The sequence below is a fragment of the Halichoerus grypus genome, chromosome 5 (genome assembly GCF_964656455.1).
Source record: "Halichoerus grypus chromosome 5, mHalGry1.hap1.1, whole genome shotgun sequence".
Classification (NCBI taxonomy): domain Eukaryota; kingdom Metazoa; phylum Chordata; class Mammalia; order Carnivora; family Phocidae; genus Halichoerus; species Halichoerus grypus.
Window position 1 is genome coordinate 114,445,871 of NC_135716.1, and position 18,561 is coordinate 114,464,431.

Sequence of the window (18,561 nt, forward strand, 5' to 3'; positions counted from 1 at the left end):
AGGCAGAATCTAGCTCAGATGTGGGGCTCTGTCAGATCTGGGAGATCCTTAAACATCCTACGACTGGCTCTCTTTGTTGTAAACTTATAAAGGGGAAATGTTTTTCAGTTACATGAATGAATCCTGGACCCATATATTTCTTTAAGCACTATGTATAAAGGTCTTGCATATTGAGACAAGCTGCATTGTTATTCTCCCTTCTTTTGCGCTCACTCCCCCAACCAATCTGCCTCCTGTTAATGCCCTTTCATGAAATCTGTCCTCGTCACGAGCACTGATTACCTTAATTTTGTCTCTTTCTTGGAATATTCTGTATGTAATTCCACCCACAACAACCCCTATCCATTGCTATGTATTTCATCCCCTGCTTACTTTTCTCCAGACCACTTACCATCATCTAACACATATCTTTGCTCATTTGTTTTGTTAATTACCTGGCTGCCCCTACTAGACTAGAGCTCCACGAGACAAGAGTTTTATCCATGTGTTCACTTCTGGATACTGAGCACCTACAACAGTACAACACATGCAGCACTCAATAAATATTTGCAGACTTGATGAGCCACCATATTGTCCTGGAACTCTTAGAAACTCTTCTGACTACTCTTCTCATCTATCTTTATGTCTCATTCTGCCTTACCCCCAAAATGTTGGTTTTCTCAGGACTCCATCTCTGTCCTTTGCTTTCCTCATTATATTCATTTTATGCATCTCCTGGATATGGTTATTTTAAGAGCCATTTTAAGATCAATAAATAAGAGATGTAAGGCTTCTGTCCCAAGCTTTGACACACTAACTAGGGTACATATTTTCCCCTTAGAAATGGTGTATATATTCCATAAGCAGAAAGCTGATAGGTGTGTAATTTGTATGACCATTAAGAGGGGACTTCGGGATCTTGCATTATATTCTGGATTACAGGTCACCATGGCATCTGGACTCACCATGACAGCCCCCATTTGCCTGGTAGAAAACCAGGAAGGGCAGCTGATGGTGAATCCAGAGCACTAGAGATTCTTAACAATATATCTCAGTCTGTGGTGGTGGTGGCCATTGCAGGGCTGTCTTGGACAAGAAAATCCTACTTGATGAACTGCCTGGTGGGACAGAACCATGGTGAGTGTTGTCCTGGGACTGAGGCCATTTGCTTGGAATCATTGATAGTGCAGGCTGGTCATGCTTCTTCTAGTGTCATCTTCAGGAAGAGCCTAACTCCTCCCACTGAAGAAAAATTCTAATTCTCACCACCAAATTTACAACCTCAACCCTATCTGTCCACAAAATCTTATTCTTTTATCTAGTAAAAAAGAAGAGTCTCCCAACCCTATCAATAGATCCCTCTACTTGTCCTCTGGATCCCATCCACTCTCATCAGCTTAGCTTCTGCTGTGATCCCTTTCTTTTGCATCACTTTTGCATCACTTTTGCCCAAACTACACGATCATTCTTTTGCATCACTTTTCTTTTGCATCACTTTTGCCCAAACTACACGATCATTCCCAGAGCATAAAAATTTATTTTATTGTGTCGTATTAAAAAAAAAGTAGAGGAAAGGAAGAAGGAAGGAAGAGAAAGAGAGGAAGGAGGGAAAAACCTGTTATTCCCAAATCTCAAGGGAGCTAAGATTCATTTTTTTTTCCATTTCATAATAAAAGTTTGATAAATTACACTTTCTGTATTCAGTATTTTCTGATGTGCAAACTAACATACACACAGAAAAGTGTATAAAACATTCATGTACTATAAAGTTATTAAATGAAAGGTGATCACCTGCATAATCACTGCTCAGGTCAAGAAGTTTAACATTACCAATACCAAAAGCCCAAATCACACCCTTTCACATTCTCATCTGTGCTCACCAATGTTTTTCATTTTCATGGCACTTCTTCCTTGCTTTTTAAAAGTGGTTTTACAGTCTACGTGTTTCAAAAAAGTTTAATTTGGTCTGCTTTTAAAGTTTATATAAATGGAATTATACTGTATGTATTCTTTTGCATGTTGTTTTTCTCATCAAGGAGTTTATAAAAATCATCCACTTTCTTGTAGGTATATGTAATTTATGTTAACTGCTTTATAGTGTGCAGTTGTATGAAGATATCACAATTTTTTCTCCATTTATTATTAATGAATGTTGATATTAGTCCCAGATTTTATTTTTTATGAATTCAGCTATCATAAATGTTTTTGTACTTATATTCTGGTACTCAGCCTTCCCCTGTTGATTATATGCAGAAATGAACTTGCAAGATCACAGAGTCTGTATGTTTTCAGTCTTTCCAGATAATATCAAACAGCTTTTCAAACTTTAAGTACAGTTTACATGATTATTAGCAGTCATGGAGATTTTTTCACACCCTCATCACCAACTGGTAACTGTATAGTCATATGGCATTTCTCTAATTATAAATCAATTTGAGAACCTTTTCACATTTATTTGCTGTTTGTATTTCCTATTTTTAGTGCAAAAATTTTATTTCTCCTTTGTTTCCTTTCCCCCCGACTTTATAAAATCTAAAAGGTTTTTTTTTTTTAAAGATTTTATTTATTTATTTGAGAGAGAGAATGAGAGAGACAGCAAATGAGGGGGGGGGGTCAGAGGGAGAAGCAGACTCCCTGCCGAGCAGGGAGCCCGATGCGGGACTCGATCCAGGGACTCCAGGATCATGACCTGAGCCGAAGGCAGTCGCTTAACCAACTGAGCCACCCAGGCGCCCTAAAATCTAAAAGTTTTACTTAATCCACAATATTCTTTTTTATTTTTATTTATTTTTAAGATTTTATTTATTTATTTGACAGAGAGAGACACAGCGAGAGAAGGAACACAGCAGGGGGAGTGGGAGAGGGAGAAGCAGGCTTCCCGCAGAGCAGGGAGCCTAATGCGGGGCTCCATTCCAGGACCCTGGGATCATGACCTGAGCCGAAGGCAGACGCCCAACGACTGAGCCACCCAGGCACCCCTCACAATATTCTTTTTTTTTAAAGATTTATTTATTTTAAAGAGAGAGAGTAGGAGGGGCAGAGGGAGAGGGAGAGAGAATCTCAAAATGACTGTACTGAGCGTGGAGCCTGACACGGGGCTCCATTTCATGACCATGAGATCACGACCTGAGCCAAAACCAAGAGTCAGACGCTTAAGTGACTGGGCCACCCAGGTGCCCCACAGTATTCTTTTTTTTTAAATCATCTGTAATTAATCATGTAAAATGTGAGAAAAAAAACACTAATTTAAAATCTCAGCCCTCCAGGCTCACAGGGGAGTCTGCTTGAGATTCTCTCCCTCTCCCTCTGCCCCTGCCTCCCCCACTGTATGAGCACACACGCTCACACACGCTCTCTCTCTCTCTCAAATAAATAAATCTAAAATCTGAGCCCTTTCCTCCACGGTTAGAGCAAATTAGGATAAGTCTACAGCATTTACTTACTTTAGCTGGTTCTGATACTGATACTGATACATACTTTTTTATTTGAGAATCAATGCCTAAAGTCTTGATTAATTTTACAATGTTTGAATCATCAGTGATAAGTGTCCCAAGAGTCACAAGAAGTCTAAAAGTGGCTTCTAGGTCTTGTACAGTGTCCAACACTGTGCTAATTACTGACAAGCATTGAGCTTTCCTTTCAATGTTATGGTCTTTATAAAAATAAATATAATAGGGTCAACGTAGTCTGTGGTTAAGAGCAATGTGAATGTTCTTATGGCTCCCTGATGTGGAGTTTTGTTGTTGTTGTTTAACTTAGTTGTTTCTTGTGGTTCTTAGTGATGTTTTATGAAAATTTCCCCACTGTCCTATAGGACTTTCTGTCTCTTTAGAACATGCAGCTATTATTTTCAAATGTATTAATTTCTCTCTAGCTCAACACCACTAGAGGTTGAACTGCAGTCCACTAAACTCTCAGGATCCCACACATCCATCCATTTCCCTCCCTCCCGCCTCCCTTCATCCTTCCCAGTCTGTAGTTTCTCCTTCCTTCTCTCTCCCCTTTTACTTTCCAATCTCCTATTAGTTTCTAAGCAAAATATCGTTGTCTTTATTTTTCTTTTAAGGAAAATTCTTGACCATCAATCAGAGAAGGAAACTTCCTTGTCTGATCCAAATAAATTCATAGGTTTTATTTGAGGGATTAAAGAATTTTTAAAATTGAGAGATAAATATTAGCTAGGGAGGTTCAACAATGTCCTTTTTATTTTCTACTCGAGATGACGTCAAATAATAACAAGGCAATTTCCCAGTGGACTACATGGTCACTTGAGTCCATCCCTGCTCTAAAATTCTAGAAGCGTTCTAACTACTTCAGAATCTCAATTCCGAATTATTCCCCTATTCCAATACCATACCAATTTTTCTAAATATATTTTTGGTTTTATTACCGTCCATCTGAAAAACTTTAGTGATTTTCTTATCTAACAAATCCTGTCTACTTATCTAGGCATTCAGAGCCTCACATTATGGATAACATGCCTACATTTCAAGACTCAGGCCTCACTGCTCCCCTATTAGGCAACTGTTGTGACAGAACTGGATTCGAGTGACAGCTCAATGCTGTCCTTCCCATGTCAGTGTCTTCTCCATTTAGATGGCTTTCTCTTAAAAATAACCCAGATAAGGAAAGAGAGATGCTACATGAAGAGTGAACCAGAAACACAGAGTTCTTGTTTCAGCCCCCTCTCTAATTCTACTTATGGATGCATGCTTTTTCTTTCCTCTTAAGGGTCAGCTAAAACTACACAGGTTGGTAGAGTTTACATTACTCTGTCATGTGACCTATTTGAACCTCTACAGGTGCAAGGTGAATAGGGGGCCCAAAGTGTTTCTTTAGAGAGTACTTAATCTGCATAAATGTTAGATTGTCACTAAAATGGAAAAAACTCCTCTCCCTGCTGGGCCCTTACTTTCTTCCAAGTTTCACCACTATAGCTCCTGGCAACCTGGACTATCCACTGGCCCTGTATGTTGTTGACTCCTCCCTTGCATGTTTCCGACTGAATTCCACAGTGAGATCTGAAACCAAGGGCATCTGGATGTGGTGTGTGCCCCACTCCACCGAGAAGAAACACACCCTGATCCTTCTGGACACTGAGGGGCTGGGGGATGTGAAAAAGGTAAGGCAGGGAGTTGAGAACCCTTCCTTGCTCTTGCCTATTAATTCACCACCTCAATTCAAATTCTGTGACATATTCCCACAAATAGCAAGTGCAAATTATGGATAATGAGGTTAGATTCTCTTACCTTGAATTTTTTCCTCAAGAGCACAAATATTTTTGTATTTTGAGGCAAAATATTCATCTTATTTTTAACACCAGGGTTAATGACACAATTTAATAAGCACTTATTAAGCAGCTAAATCCAGGGCTCTCTGCTAAGTACTAGAGACACTGCAGTGAAGAGAGTAAAGACCCAGAGGCTAGCTGGGGAGATGTCAAGTACTTAGTACAACCAGTACAGGGTGCCATGGATACAACCCTGTTTTAGGTAAGGATTAGATCTAAACTTTCCTGGTGAAATAACATGTAAACTATCTAAATTGTAACTCATCAGGTCAATGGGACTACCAGTTAAAGTGTATAGATTTGTGACATTGAATATAGTAGTCTTGAAAATAGGGTTTAAACAAAGTAATCTATTTAAATAAACCCCAGAAAAGCTTTGGCTATTCCAGGAACATTCATAATGATTTTAGTCTAAGTTTCTGGACTTTAGAGATTAATTCTTCACTGACTTCTAAAAAGCATGATCTTGACCAGTAGAAAATATTGCAAACAGGATACTTGTAGGTTTGTTGCCTTTATAGTGTTAGGTGCGATCAGCAGTTTCTCCTTTCTTTATATGAGTCTGAGTCTACATTGTTGCAGCAGTAGATTGTTCGATTCCGATACTGCCCCCCCCCCCCAGAAAAATAAAGGAGAAATTGAGAAATTCTGAATTTAAAAAATTTTTACTGTTTTAAAACTTAGGAAGTTTTAAAGTCCTCAATATAAAATAAAGTATAAAATAAAAACAGAAGAGAAACTAAAACAATACCTATTCAGCCTCATGAATTCATCTCACCATGTTTGAATTTTAACAAGTTTATTCCTTCTTTGAATGTACCAGCAACTTTTCACACTAAACAACAACAACAACAAACCCTACCAACTTGTTACTTATTTTACAGGGCCCCTCAATTTAATTCCCAGTGAATTAGATCCATGCTAATTATCCCCTCCCTTTGCCCCCCCAAAATGAAGAGGGACTCTTAATGAGAAAAATACTGTATTTTGGCCCAAACTTGTTTCTTTTTATCTAATTGCTTTTGTTTAAAGGACCAAAACATATTATATTATTAATAACTGATGGCAACAGAACAGCTCAATAAATTTAGAACATGTGGTGTGATTTAGGTAGTGTGTAATTCTGTTTTCCTGGCCTTCAGTGTCACTCACATATTGTCCTGAATCTCGTTCCCAGCCTTGTTGTCTACTCCAACATATTTACACATTGCTTCAGCCAAATGGAATAATTAGATCTTTGTATGACTGTGCTTTTCAACTCTGACTTGGCTTGTGTTGGTCCTTCCACCTGCATGATCTTTTCATTTCCACAAGTCCAAGTCCATAGTTCCATCATTTCTTTAAAACCCAGCTATTTTTTAATTTTTAAAAAAGATTTTATTTATTTATTTGAGAGAGAGAGCATGAGCAGGGGGAGGGGCAGAGGGAGATGAAGAAACATACTCCCGGTTAAGTGTGGAGCCCAATGCAGGGCTCCATCCCAGGACCCTGAGATCATGACCTGAGCCAAAGGCAGACACTTAACCGACTGAGCCACCCAGGTGCTCCAACCCAGCTATTTTTTTTTTACCTACTGCCATCATTTCAAAGTCAGAAGTAATGTTTTGCTCAGAATTCCCAAGACACTTTTTTTTTTCATTTTTGCATTTACCCCCTTTTTCTTTTATATTTTAGCTTTCAGTTCTACTCCTGAGATCATTAACTTGGTTGCTGTTGTATGTTTACTTATTGGTCAGCCAACCCAGAAAGCCAACTTCTTGAGGGCAGGGACTATCATATGGATCTTTGCATCCACCCAACCAAATGCACTGCCTGGCATTTAGAAGAAACCCAACAAATAGCTGTTGAATTTAACTGAATAACATTTATGTTTTTAATGTTGACCATGACACATAAAATTTGCTATAGGAATAATTTCCTGTTTATTGGTGCCCACCTACTATGTTCCAGTTGCTGTGTTATGGAATGGAAATGTTAACAAGTAAATGAAGAGTGGACTCTTTAGCCTTTTGCTCTAAGGTGCTTTCTAGGTAAACCCTAAGAATGACTCATGGATCTTTGCCCTGACTGTGCTTCTGAGCAGCACCTTAATCTACAACAGCATGGGCACCATCAACCACCAGGCCCTGGAGCAGCTGCCGGATCCTTCCAGGGACCAAGCCACCAAGTTTCATTGAGTTTACAGGAATGGTAACTGAGATGTCATCTTTCCTGCGACTTAACTGTCATGGTTGTGGAGAAGGGGACATGGGACATAAGTTAATGTTTATAAAATTTGTTTTTTAAATACGACGAGCTGAAAATTGTGGTGTAAATACTTTCTCCTTCCTTAGCTAAATTCTCAGCTATGTGACTGAACAAACACAGCTAAAAGGGCAAAATCCTCCTCAACCTCTGAGGAAGAAAAGGACTCCTCCGAGTTTGTGAGCTTCTTTCCAGACTTTGTTTGGACTGTTCGGGATTTCACCCTAGAGTTGAAGATAGATGAAGCCTCAATCACCGAAGACGAGTACCTGGAGGATGCCTTGAAGCTGATTCCAGAGCATGGTCTGGGTGGTGGATATTTCAACACGGGGGTGGGATCAACTAAGCCCTGTCAGTCAGCACTTGAATTCAATTTTTTTTTTTTTTAAAGATTTTATTTATTTATTTGAGAGAGAGAGAGAGCACAAGAGGGCGGAGCAGGAGAGGGAGAAGCAGACTCCCTGCTGAGCAGGGAGCCCGATGCGGGACTCGATCCCGGGACTCCAGGATCATGACCTGAGCCGAAGGCAGTCGCTTAACCAACTGAGCCACCCAGGCGCCCTTGAATTCAATTTTTGTTTGACATCGGATTGAGATGTCATCTAATAGTGAGGGGGGTGATTGTTGAATGGCATTTGGTGATTGTTTTTCATAGGTTATTACTTGTGAAACTCCAGCTGCTGGAGCAAGCTCATTGAGGAAATTTAAGGACCAATGTTGAACCAAATGATTTTAGAACAAAATAGGTATTGTGAAACATTTTTCTAGGTTACAGTGCTGTAACTCCCTAAGGCCCACATACTTGGGCTCCTTATAATGTGCTCCTCGTATTCCATACTGACAAAAATAGCTCATCAGATGAGAAGTTGGTAAACCTAGAATCACAAGAAATAAAAGGACCTAAATTTTGTTATGGAAAAATAGACAAAACATAAAATTTACCATTTTAACCATTTTTAAGTTTATAGCTCTGTGGCAATAAGTACATTCACATTGTTGTGCAACCATCACCACCCACCCACTCTAGAAGTTTTTCATCTTCCACATCTGAAATTCTGTACCTGTTAAAAACTAACACCCTGGGGCACCTGGGTGGCTCAGTCAGTTAAGCGTCTGCCTTCAGCTCAGGTCGTGATCCCAGAGTCCTGGGATCAAGCCCTACGTTGGACTCCCTACTCAACGGGGAGCCTGCTTCTCCCTCTGTCTGCTGCTCCCCCCCTGCTTGTGCTCTCTTGCTCGCTCGCTCTCTCTCTCTCTGACAAATAAATAAATAAAATCTTAAAAAAAAAAAAAAAAACTAACTCCCTAATACCCCCTACCCACAGCCCTTGGCAACCACCATTCTATTCTCTGTCTCCATACAACTCCCTCATACAAATGGAGTCATATACTACTTGTCTTTTTGTGACTGGCTTATTTCACTAACCATAATATCCTCAAGTTTCATTCATGCTGTAGCATGTGTTAGAATATCTTCCTTTCTAAGACTGAATAGTATTTTTTTTGCTTGCATATACCATATTTAAATGACCTAATTTAAAAAATATATTTCATGTTTCTATGAGTATTTTACTAATGGCCAGAGTTACAAATTTCAGAGAAAAGATATTTACACGATAAGTGTCCAGGAGAAAAAAAAATGTCCATCTAGTAAGACTTCCAGATTCACATTGATCTTTCTCATGATTTCACTTTCTTCTTTCTCACAGTCTTATACATTGTTACCATTTTAATATCAATTTACTACATGTAAATTTTACATGCAGTTTATTTTTATTTTATTTTAGCCAGGTGAATAACTGATGGCACTTGGAAGTAATACATATTTTTGTTTCATCATTCATGTATTCATTGTTTCAAAGAACTTTTATTTTTTTTTATTTTTTTTTTAAAGATTTTATTTATTTATGAGAGAGAGAGAGAGAAACAGCATGAGAGGGGAGAGGGTCAGAGGGAGAAGCAGGCTCCCCGCTGAGCTGGGAGCCTGATGTGGGACTCAATCCCAGGACTCCGGGATCATGACCTGAGCCGAAGGCAGTCGCTTAACCAACTGAGCCACCCAGGCGCCCTCAAAGAACTTTTATTGAACATCTGACATACCCCCCAAAATCAAAATTCTGTGAAGCATTGTCAAGTCAGATACAGTTTGATATAGACAGTGTTAAGGTCTCCAATTACCTTTAAGTTAACCTTACCGTAGGGATGTTTCTGCTAAAAGAACTCCAAACATATTTATTTAGTGTCATTTTTTTTTTTTACTCTGAATTTTAAGTTTTTTTCTTACCTTGGTATTATTTGTCCTCCTCCTGATATTTTCATAAGCAATATCTTACTCTTCTTTGGGCATTACTTTATTTTAGGGTCCATATTTCATATCTAATATGGGGCCAGTCAAATCACAAAAGGAATTCTCACCATTTTTTTTTTTTTACTCATCAGTCATTTAATAAAGATTTAATGAATACTTCAACCACTGAATTCCATAACAGTGTTAAGGAACCAACCATAAGTTGCTTCAGTTGGGATTGATGCCTCTCCTTCTTCTCCCATATTTTCTTGGCTCTGCTCCATGCAGAAATGGATTTTCCTTGTCTGTGCTGATGGCCCAGGTTGATTTGAAATGATTGGGTTAAAGGAGATTTATAGGCACAGGAGCTGCAATGATGCAAAAATGCCTGGAAATGAAAGTCCTGACCCACTTACCCAAAGCCACCTTTCAGTGATCAATTTTTTTCCACTTTGCAGGCACAAATCCCAGAATCCAGAACTCCAACATGCCCAGAGAGTGTATCAGGCAGTTCTTTCCAAAACAGAAGTGCTTCATCTTTGGCCTACAAATGACAGAAATCTCTTATTCCATCTTGAGAAGGTGCCAGAAGACAAGCTGGACAGTACTTCCAGGAGCAATCAAAGAAATTCTGTACCTATATTTTCAATCATACAAAGACCAAGACCCTAAAAGAGGGAATCATTGTCACTGAGAGCTATGAATCACCTTTGTCCCAAAGCATGTCTCTGTGTCAGTGTGTGGTGGAGCTTTGATGATACCCTGGATTTGGCGGTAATTTTATTTACATCTGTGTGTAACTATGGAAGCAGATATTCATGCCATGAAAAGATATCCATATGTGTTTATTCATTAAAGTCTCCCTATGTGAGAGTCTGCTGAGACCTAATATATCTCAGGAACCTCATCCACTAATCATAAAAAGGCAAGATGGAGTTAAAGAGAGGACATCTGTATATTGAGAAATTCCGTGGGATAACTTCTTGTCTTTAAGGAGATAGCAGATATTTTGTAAATTTACATGAGTCAGGTCATAAATAGGAAGTTACGAGTTCCTGCAAGTCCACTGAGAAACAGAATTATGTGTAATCTTATGTGCAGGGCAGGCTTCATGGGCATGTGATGTAAGCAGTCCTGTAGTGCCCTGTGTGGAGATGGGCCTGTACTTGCTTTAAGAGTCTCTATCCCTGTTTTGAATTCTCAATCATTTTCTTCTTTTTTTTTTTTTAAAGATTTTATTTATTTATTTGACAGAGAGAGACACAGCAAAAGAGGGAACACAAGCAGCGGTAGTGGGAGAGGGAGAAGCAGGCTTCCCACTTAGCCGGGAGCCCGATCCCAGGACCCTGGGACCATGACCTGAGCTGAAGGCAGACACTTAACGACTAAGCCACCCAGGCGCCCCAATTCTCAATCATTTTCAAGTAGGAGTTTACATTTTTGTTTTGTACCGGGCCACACAAATTATGTAGCTGGTCTTGTTTGTGTCTATTACTTCACCTATACAATCTATTCCTTTTCATTCTCATGAACGGGAAATCATTTTTCCAGTAATCCGTGTGCATACTGTGTAATTGTTAATTTAAATTGTAATAGGACAAAACGGAGAACAATAAAAGAAAGAACAGGAAAACAGTAATGCTGTTAGAAAGGAATAGATTCCCAAAAGGAGAAAATAAAATTTCCTTGTAAATAAGGTGGGGTTTTTGTGATCTTAGAATGATGCTCCATAAAAACTATAAGCCAATGATTGAGACCTTGGTATTTATCCTCAAATTTCCTGGCTTATTCAGGGCTGAGGACTCTGTTGAAAGCCTATGTGGATGCCATTAATCATGAAGCAGTTCCTTGCTTGGAGAACGCAGTGACAGCTCTAGCCCAGCGTGAGAACTCAGTGGCCGTGCAGAAGGCAGCTGACCACTACAGCGAGCAGATGGGCCAGCGGTGAAGCTCCCCACAGACACGCTCCAGGAGCTGCTGGACGTGCATGCAGACTGTGAGAGGGAAGCCACTGCAGTGTTCATGGAGCACTCCTTCAAGGATGACGAGCGGGAGTTCCAGAAAAAACTCATGGTAATTGTCTTAGCATTTAGCACTCCTGATTTCTCCCCTTCTGAAATGATGCTTAGAGCCTATATTTTTGATCAAATAGCTCATCTCTTTATCATGGTCAAAGGAGCCTGGATTGTTGTGAGACAGGGCTCTACAGGTTATAGATTACCTTTTTACTCTAACATAGGCATTTTTTTTAATTTTCTATTGCTGCATGAGAATTGCCATGAATTTACCAGTTTAAAACAGCAAACATGAATAAGCTTCACCAACCCATAGGTCAGAAGTCTGGCACGGGGTGGTCATGTGCTCTGCTCATGGTATCACAAGGCTAAAAACAAATGTCAGCTTGACCCAAGTTCTCATCTGCAGGCCTCTGAGGAGCCTCCAGTTCATTAAGGTTGTTGGCATATCCAGTCCCATGGATTGCAATTTACAGATTCAAGGAAAAAGGTTCTGCTCTTTTTTTTTTTTAAGATTTTATTTATTTATTTGAGAGAGAGAGAGAGGGCACGAGTGAGCAAGCATGAGCTGGGTGAGGGGCAGAGGGAGAAGCAGCTCTCCACTGAGCAAGGAGCCCGATGTGGGGCTTGATCTTGGAACTCTGGGATCATGACCTGTGCCAAAGCTAGACGCCCAACCAACTGAGCAACCCAGCCATCCCAAAGTTCTCTTCTTATATCTTCACACACTTGAATCCTTGGGGGAAAACTCATGAAAGATTCCAAACTCTGTTCAGAGTATTCTTCAGTCATCACTGGGTATTTGATTTTCTTTGTACACATTTCCATCCATTGCAACCCAAATCCTCTGAGGAAACACTACTTCCAGCCACAATTCAACTTCCTATTGTTCATTGTTGATGGTTGAGTCACTGTTACTCATACTACAGCAGAAGTAAAATTGGAGTTTATGTCTTCCAACCCCATCATTTTACAGATGATAAGCCTGAATCCAAGAGAGTTAATGGGCTTTCAAAGTAACACAGAGAATTGATCAGAACTAGGACTAAAAATCTCTTGGGGTGCCTGGGTGGCTCAGTCAGTTGAGTGTCTGACTCTTGATTTTGGCTTAGGTGATGACCTCAGGGTTGCTGAATTGAGTTCCCCATCAGGCTCTGTGTTCAGCGGGGAGCCTGCTGGAGATTCTCTCTCTCTCCCTCTCCTTCTACCCCCTCCCCAACTTACATGTGTGTTCTCTCTCTCTCAAATAAATAAATTAAAAAAAAAAGAACTAGGACTAAAAGTCTCTTGACTCCTGGTCCATTCCATGTTCCAGTCTATTCATAGGTGATCATGATGCTTTTTCTAAGAGGATGACATTGAACTTTCCCTCCTAACAGTTTCTTTCTATTGGATTTCTCCCTCATTTCCCTGGCAGGACACCATAGAGGAGATAAAGGAAGATTTCTTGCTGCAGAATGAAGATGATTCTGTCAAATATTCCCAGGCACAGTGTAAGCAACTTTCAGAGCCCCTGATGAAAAGCATTTCAAGAGGAACTTTCTTTGTTCCTGGAGGATACCATCTTTACTTAGAAGCAAAGGAAAAGGTTGAATGGGACTATAACCTAGAGCCCAGGAAAGGGGTTAAGGTGGGGAATAAAGAGAGAGGGGTAGTTATCAGAATCCTAGAGTCAAAGGGTGTGGCTTTTTCTGAAAATCTAAGATTATAGCACCATTTTAAGGGAGAAAGCAGAGCATTGCCATATCTCCACCCTTTTAGTTTTTATCTACAATTAGTTATATATTGAAGAGACTAGAAATATTTCTTCCCAAGAAACGGTGTAGAATTGGGAATTCTGGATTAAAGAGAACAGTTTTTCTTTGCTACATGACATGTCTCTGCTCCTTGTTTCTTCAGGCAAATGAAGTTCTCCAGCACTTCTTACAGAACCAGGTGGCAGTAGAGAACTCCATCCTGCAGGGAGACAATGTCCTCACCTATCAGGAGAAGGCCCTAGCAAGTACAGGTGCAGGGTTGAGCTCATAGCAGAGTGGGTAGGTTCCTGCACTACTTTCAGACAGAGATGAGAGCAAACCTTCCTGAAACAAAGAGCTTCCTCTCTTTCTGTGGAACAGCACTGCTAAATATAACAATCAGAGTTGTCTTTTTAAATCTGGCAGACAAGGAGGGCCATCTCGATCACATTCTGAAATGTGCTCTTGGTAACCCACATAATTCAGAGGTTTCTCAGCTACCTTTTCAACATCAGTTTGGTATCTGTGCTGAGGAGGCTAGACTCAGACCTGACTTTTGTTTTCTTCTCTCTCTAAAACACTTGTGGAACAGCTGAATGGGCTTTGAAGGAGGCAGCTGAAAAGAAACTGTAGCTGCTAAGACAGAAATACAAGAAGCAACAGCAAAAACTGGAGGGTCAAGAGAGAAGTTTCAAGGAAAACATAGCCCAACTGAGAGAGAAGTTGGAGAGAGAAAGAGAAAACCTTCGGAGGGAACAGGAAAAAATGTTGAATCACAAGCTGAAGGTAAGTCTGCACAGAGCCTAGGCAGTGCCCAATGGACAGTGCCATGGTTCCTCAGGAGGAGGAGGGCCAAAACTAATGAAAATCATGATCCCAGGAAGAATCATAAAGAGATGATTCATTGAAACCTCAGATCCGTCTGGACTCTGCTGAGGCCCTTAAATCCACAAGACTCTAGCACTTTCTGTAGTGTTAGTCTTTGAAGTGAACAAATGGCACCCCCAGATTGCTAGGCTGCTGTTTGTAGTGAGAATAGTATGTTTTTATAATGCCTGGAGTGAGTAGGACGTTAGTCCTATAGTCCTTAGGGTATTAGTAAAACCATCAGATAGATCTAAAATGGATCCACTGGGTCATGAAAGTATCAGATTATGCCTGATATGAAATACAGAATCCAGAAAGCCCTATAATTTGCTGCATTTGTTTCCAGATCTGTGTGAGTTACTCTGTAAAGTATAAGGGAACAGTCTTCCTTATTCCAACATGCAGCTTGATAGCCTGTTTTCTACACATTGTTAGCAATTCCAATTTTTTGTAGATGGGTGTGGCCATGCTGCCTCAAGTAGAACTGAGAATTAGTTAGAATCAAACCTATATTCTCTCCCAAAAGGCATCATTAGAACTGGAACACATTTCTGTCCCAGCACAGAGGCCACCACATAAACACTAGGTGTTCAAAAAATGTTAGAATAAATATGGAAGCTGCCATCCTTTAGGGATCGAGCCCCACATCAAGTTCCCTCCTCCACAAGGAGCCTGCTTCTCCCTCTCCCTTTGCCTCTCCCCCTGCTTGTGCTCTCTCTCACTATCTCTGTCACTATCTGTCTCTCTCTATCAAATAAATAAAATCTTAAAAAAAAAAAAAGTATGTGTATGTGACTCAAAAGTCTGGGCCATAAAATTATGCTCCTGTGCTCCACCAGTACATCTTTTCCCTCCTACTAGATCAGATTTGGCAGCAGTTGAGCTTTGACCTTGCAGATAAATAGGCTTTCTTAGTGGATACAAAACAAGATGGAAGGAACCCGAATCCCTGAACAACACTGTGGAACAATGCTTCCACACATGGCCTGGAGCGGTAGAACAGTAGTAATATGTCTTCTAAGCTGTAGCAGCAACCTTTGAAGTGATCTCTATCTCCAGTGTCCTCACTTTACTCTTCTTCCTTCTGCCATCAGAATGTGGAACTCAATACTGTTCTGAACATACCTAATAACCCTCAAAGCCTATATCTGCCTTTGGAATAAATTCCGTGACTCAGGTCCCAACTGATCTATCAACCTCATCTTTAATGAGCCTACAGATATAGTGAACTCCAGCTGATTCCTAGCATTTGCTTACTACCATTATATATTTGCTCATTCCCTTCTTTCAGTCTAAAACACATTTCCTCCAGTTTCTCTTTGCTGCAATCTGAGTCATCCTTCAAGATCCAGCAGTAATGGCACCTCCTCTGTGAAGCCATCTAAAATCCTTCTGAATATGATTAATTGTTGCTTTTGTAGCCAACCAAATACTTTATTTTTTTAAGATTTTACTTATTTATTTATTTATTTGAGAAAGAGAGTGAGCAAGAGAGAGAGAGAGCACGAGCAGGGGGAGGGGCAGAGGGAGAGGGAGAAGCAGACTCCCCGCTGAACAGGGAGCCCAACACAGGGCTCTATCCCAGGACCCTGGGATCATGACCTGAGCTCAAGGCAGATGCTTAACCATCTGAGCCACCCAGCGGCCCCTCACACACTTTATTTTTAACATTATTTTATCAGTAATCACTTCTTCTTTTTTTTTTTTTTTAAAGATTTTATTTATTTATTTGAGAGAGAGAGAATGAGAGACAGAGAGCATGAGAGGGAGGAAGGTCAGAGGGAGAAGCAGACTCCCTGCCAAGCAGGGAGCCCGATGCGGGACTCGATCCCGGGACTCCAGGATCATGACCCGAGCCGAAGGCAGTCGCTCAACCAACTGAGCCACCCAGGCACCCCAGTAATCACTTCTTATTTAATGGTAAAATATTTGCCCTTTTCACGATGCAGGTTAGCCAAGAATGAGAACTTTTCTTTGTTTTTAAATATACAAAAGCAGTGGAAATGCTAGTTTTGAAGGACTGGGAGGTTTATAATAATAACAAATAGACAAAACATAAAGTAATAGCTTTTTGTCAGCAGGCTTTGGTTAGGCTAATAACAAAATCTCAAATTTGAAAATTCCTTAACTTTAAATGAACTATTCTCAAAAGGTTTGATGACATGTATAAATGATACTTTCAAAAGTGGAGATTAACAAAAATTTACTTGTATAGATATTCACTATTGAACCAGATATCACAGACAATGAAGGGAAGCCAAACTAGCTAACTATTATTTTAATTTTGCAGATTGGATCTTTGGGTCAAGGGCAAAGATGCTCTTTCCAACTAGCCTCACTGCCAGACATCAAATCTTTTCCTGGAGTAATAGGGTCAGGGCAAGCTGAGGAATGGCCAAGAAACTAGGATGGTACATACTGGTAGTGTCTATAGTCACCATCAAATGTGTATCATGAGACAAATTATACTCAATTCAGGGTGGAATGGAAGAAAAGTTACAGTCAGCTGACACTGTGCTGAGGGAAATGAACAGAGGGACATCAGGACCTCTCGGAGAGTGGCATTTGTGATCCTTTTGTCTTTTCCACATTCACAAATATTTAATGCTAGCATCCAGAACCCAGGTCATAGAGGAAGCGTCCATCCTTCTGATATCAATCATACAAATACAAAAACCTCTTAAATTTTAATTTCTGTCCTTCTCCCCAAGCTCAAAAATACTAACTGCTGAACTAAGGGCAGCTATTCTTTTAAATTTGTACATAACAGTTTCTTCTTATTTCTTTTTTTTAAAATAGATTTCCCCAATCCCAACAATATCAGAGTATTTGTTTTGTTGTGTTTAACTCTCTCTCACAGTGGCTAGTGCCTCTTGCTCTTGTTCAAGAATATTGTAAAGCTATAAATCTTGGCTCCAAAATCATTTATTCCTTTATTCCCAGATTTTTATTAGCTGAAGAATTGCATCAAATAGATTGATGACCTGAAACTGCTTAAGGTCTGCATTTTCAGGAACCCCATGTGGATCAGGATATCATCAGTTTGGGGCTCCTTCTTCTTATGTTTCAGGATGCTAAATGGGACTCTTTCTATGAGGGGTCCACTAAGGATCCTGGACTGAGAATACTAGATGCCAAATAACAACTAATTCCAAAGCAAGGTGCCACACCAACTTTTACAGAGTTAGGTTAAACTCAAGTCAGTAAACTAAAGGAGAAATATCATATGATTATATCAATTAATGAAGAAAAGGCATTTCACAAAATCTAACACTCATGATAAAACTTCTCACAAATGAGAAAGAGTACTTCATCAAATTGATAAATAGCTGCAAAAAACCTGCAGTTAACATCATACTTAATGGTGAAAAACTAGATGCTGTCCCACTAAGATCAGGAACAAGGCAATGATGTCTGCTCTCACCACTTCTATACAACATCATACTAGAAGTTCTAATAAATAAGACAAGAAAAAGAAATGAAAGATATATAGATTGGGAAGGAAGAAATAAAGCTATCTTCCTTTGCAGATGACATGATTATCTATGTAGAAAATCTCAAAGAATCAACAACAACAAAAAACTCCTGGCACTAATAAATGATTATAGCAAGATTATAGGATACAAGGTTTACCTACAAAAATCAATTGCTTGCTTATATATCAGCAATGAACACTTTGAATTTGAAATTAATAACACAATACCATTTATATTAGCACCCCTGAAAATTAAATACTTAGGTTTTAAATCTGAAAAAAATATGTACAAGATCTTTATAAAGAAAATAACAACTCTCATGAAAGAAAACAAAGACAATCTAAATAAATGGGGAAATATTCCATGTGATGAATGGGAACACTCAATATTGCCAAGCTGTCACTTCTAGAGGTTAGTATAACCCCAGTAAAAATCCCAGCAAGTTATTTTGTGGATATTGACAAATTGATTCTAAAGTTCATATGGAGAGGCAAAAGACCCAGAATAAACAACAAATATTGAAGTAGAAGAAAAAAGAAACTGAAACTACCCAACTTTAAGACTTGCTATAAAGTCTTTAAGACTTGCTATAAAGTTACAGTAATCAAGACTGTGTGGTCTTGACAAAGGAGCAAAAGCAAGTCAGTGGATAAAGGATAATCTTTTC

The 18,561-nt window shown here is 39.6% G+C and overlaps 1 protein-coding gene across 1 annotated transcript in view; it reads left to right on the forward strand.

Moving 5' to 3' along the window:
• Positions 1-18,561, forward strand: part of LOC118540323 (guanylate-binding protein 7-like) — a 62,153-nt gene that overhangs the window by 35,381 nt on the left and 8,211 nt on the right. Inside the window, 10 exon segments of the mRNA XM_078071774.1 lie at positions 7,300-7,436; positions 7,644-7,816; positions 10,259-10,339; positions 10,342-10,404; positions 10,407-10,496; positions 11,594-11,743; positions 11,746-11,873; positions 13,233-13,445; positions 13,715-13,817; positions 14,144-14,337. Of these exon segments, the coding sequence (XP_077927900.1) occupies positions 7,300-7,436; positions 7,644-7,816; positions 10,259-10,339; positions 10,342-10,404; positions 10,407-10,496; positions 11,594-11,743; positions 11,746-11,873; positions 13,233-13,445; positions 13,715-13,817; positions 14,144-14,337 (1,332 nt within the window).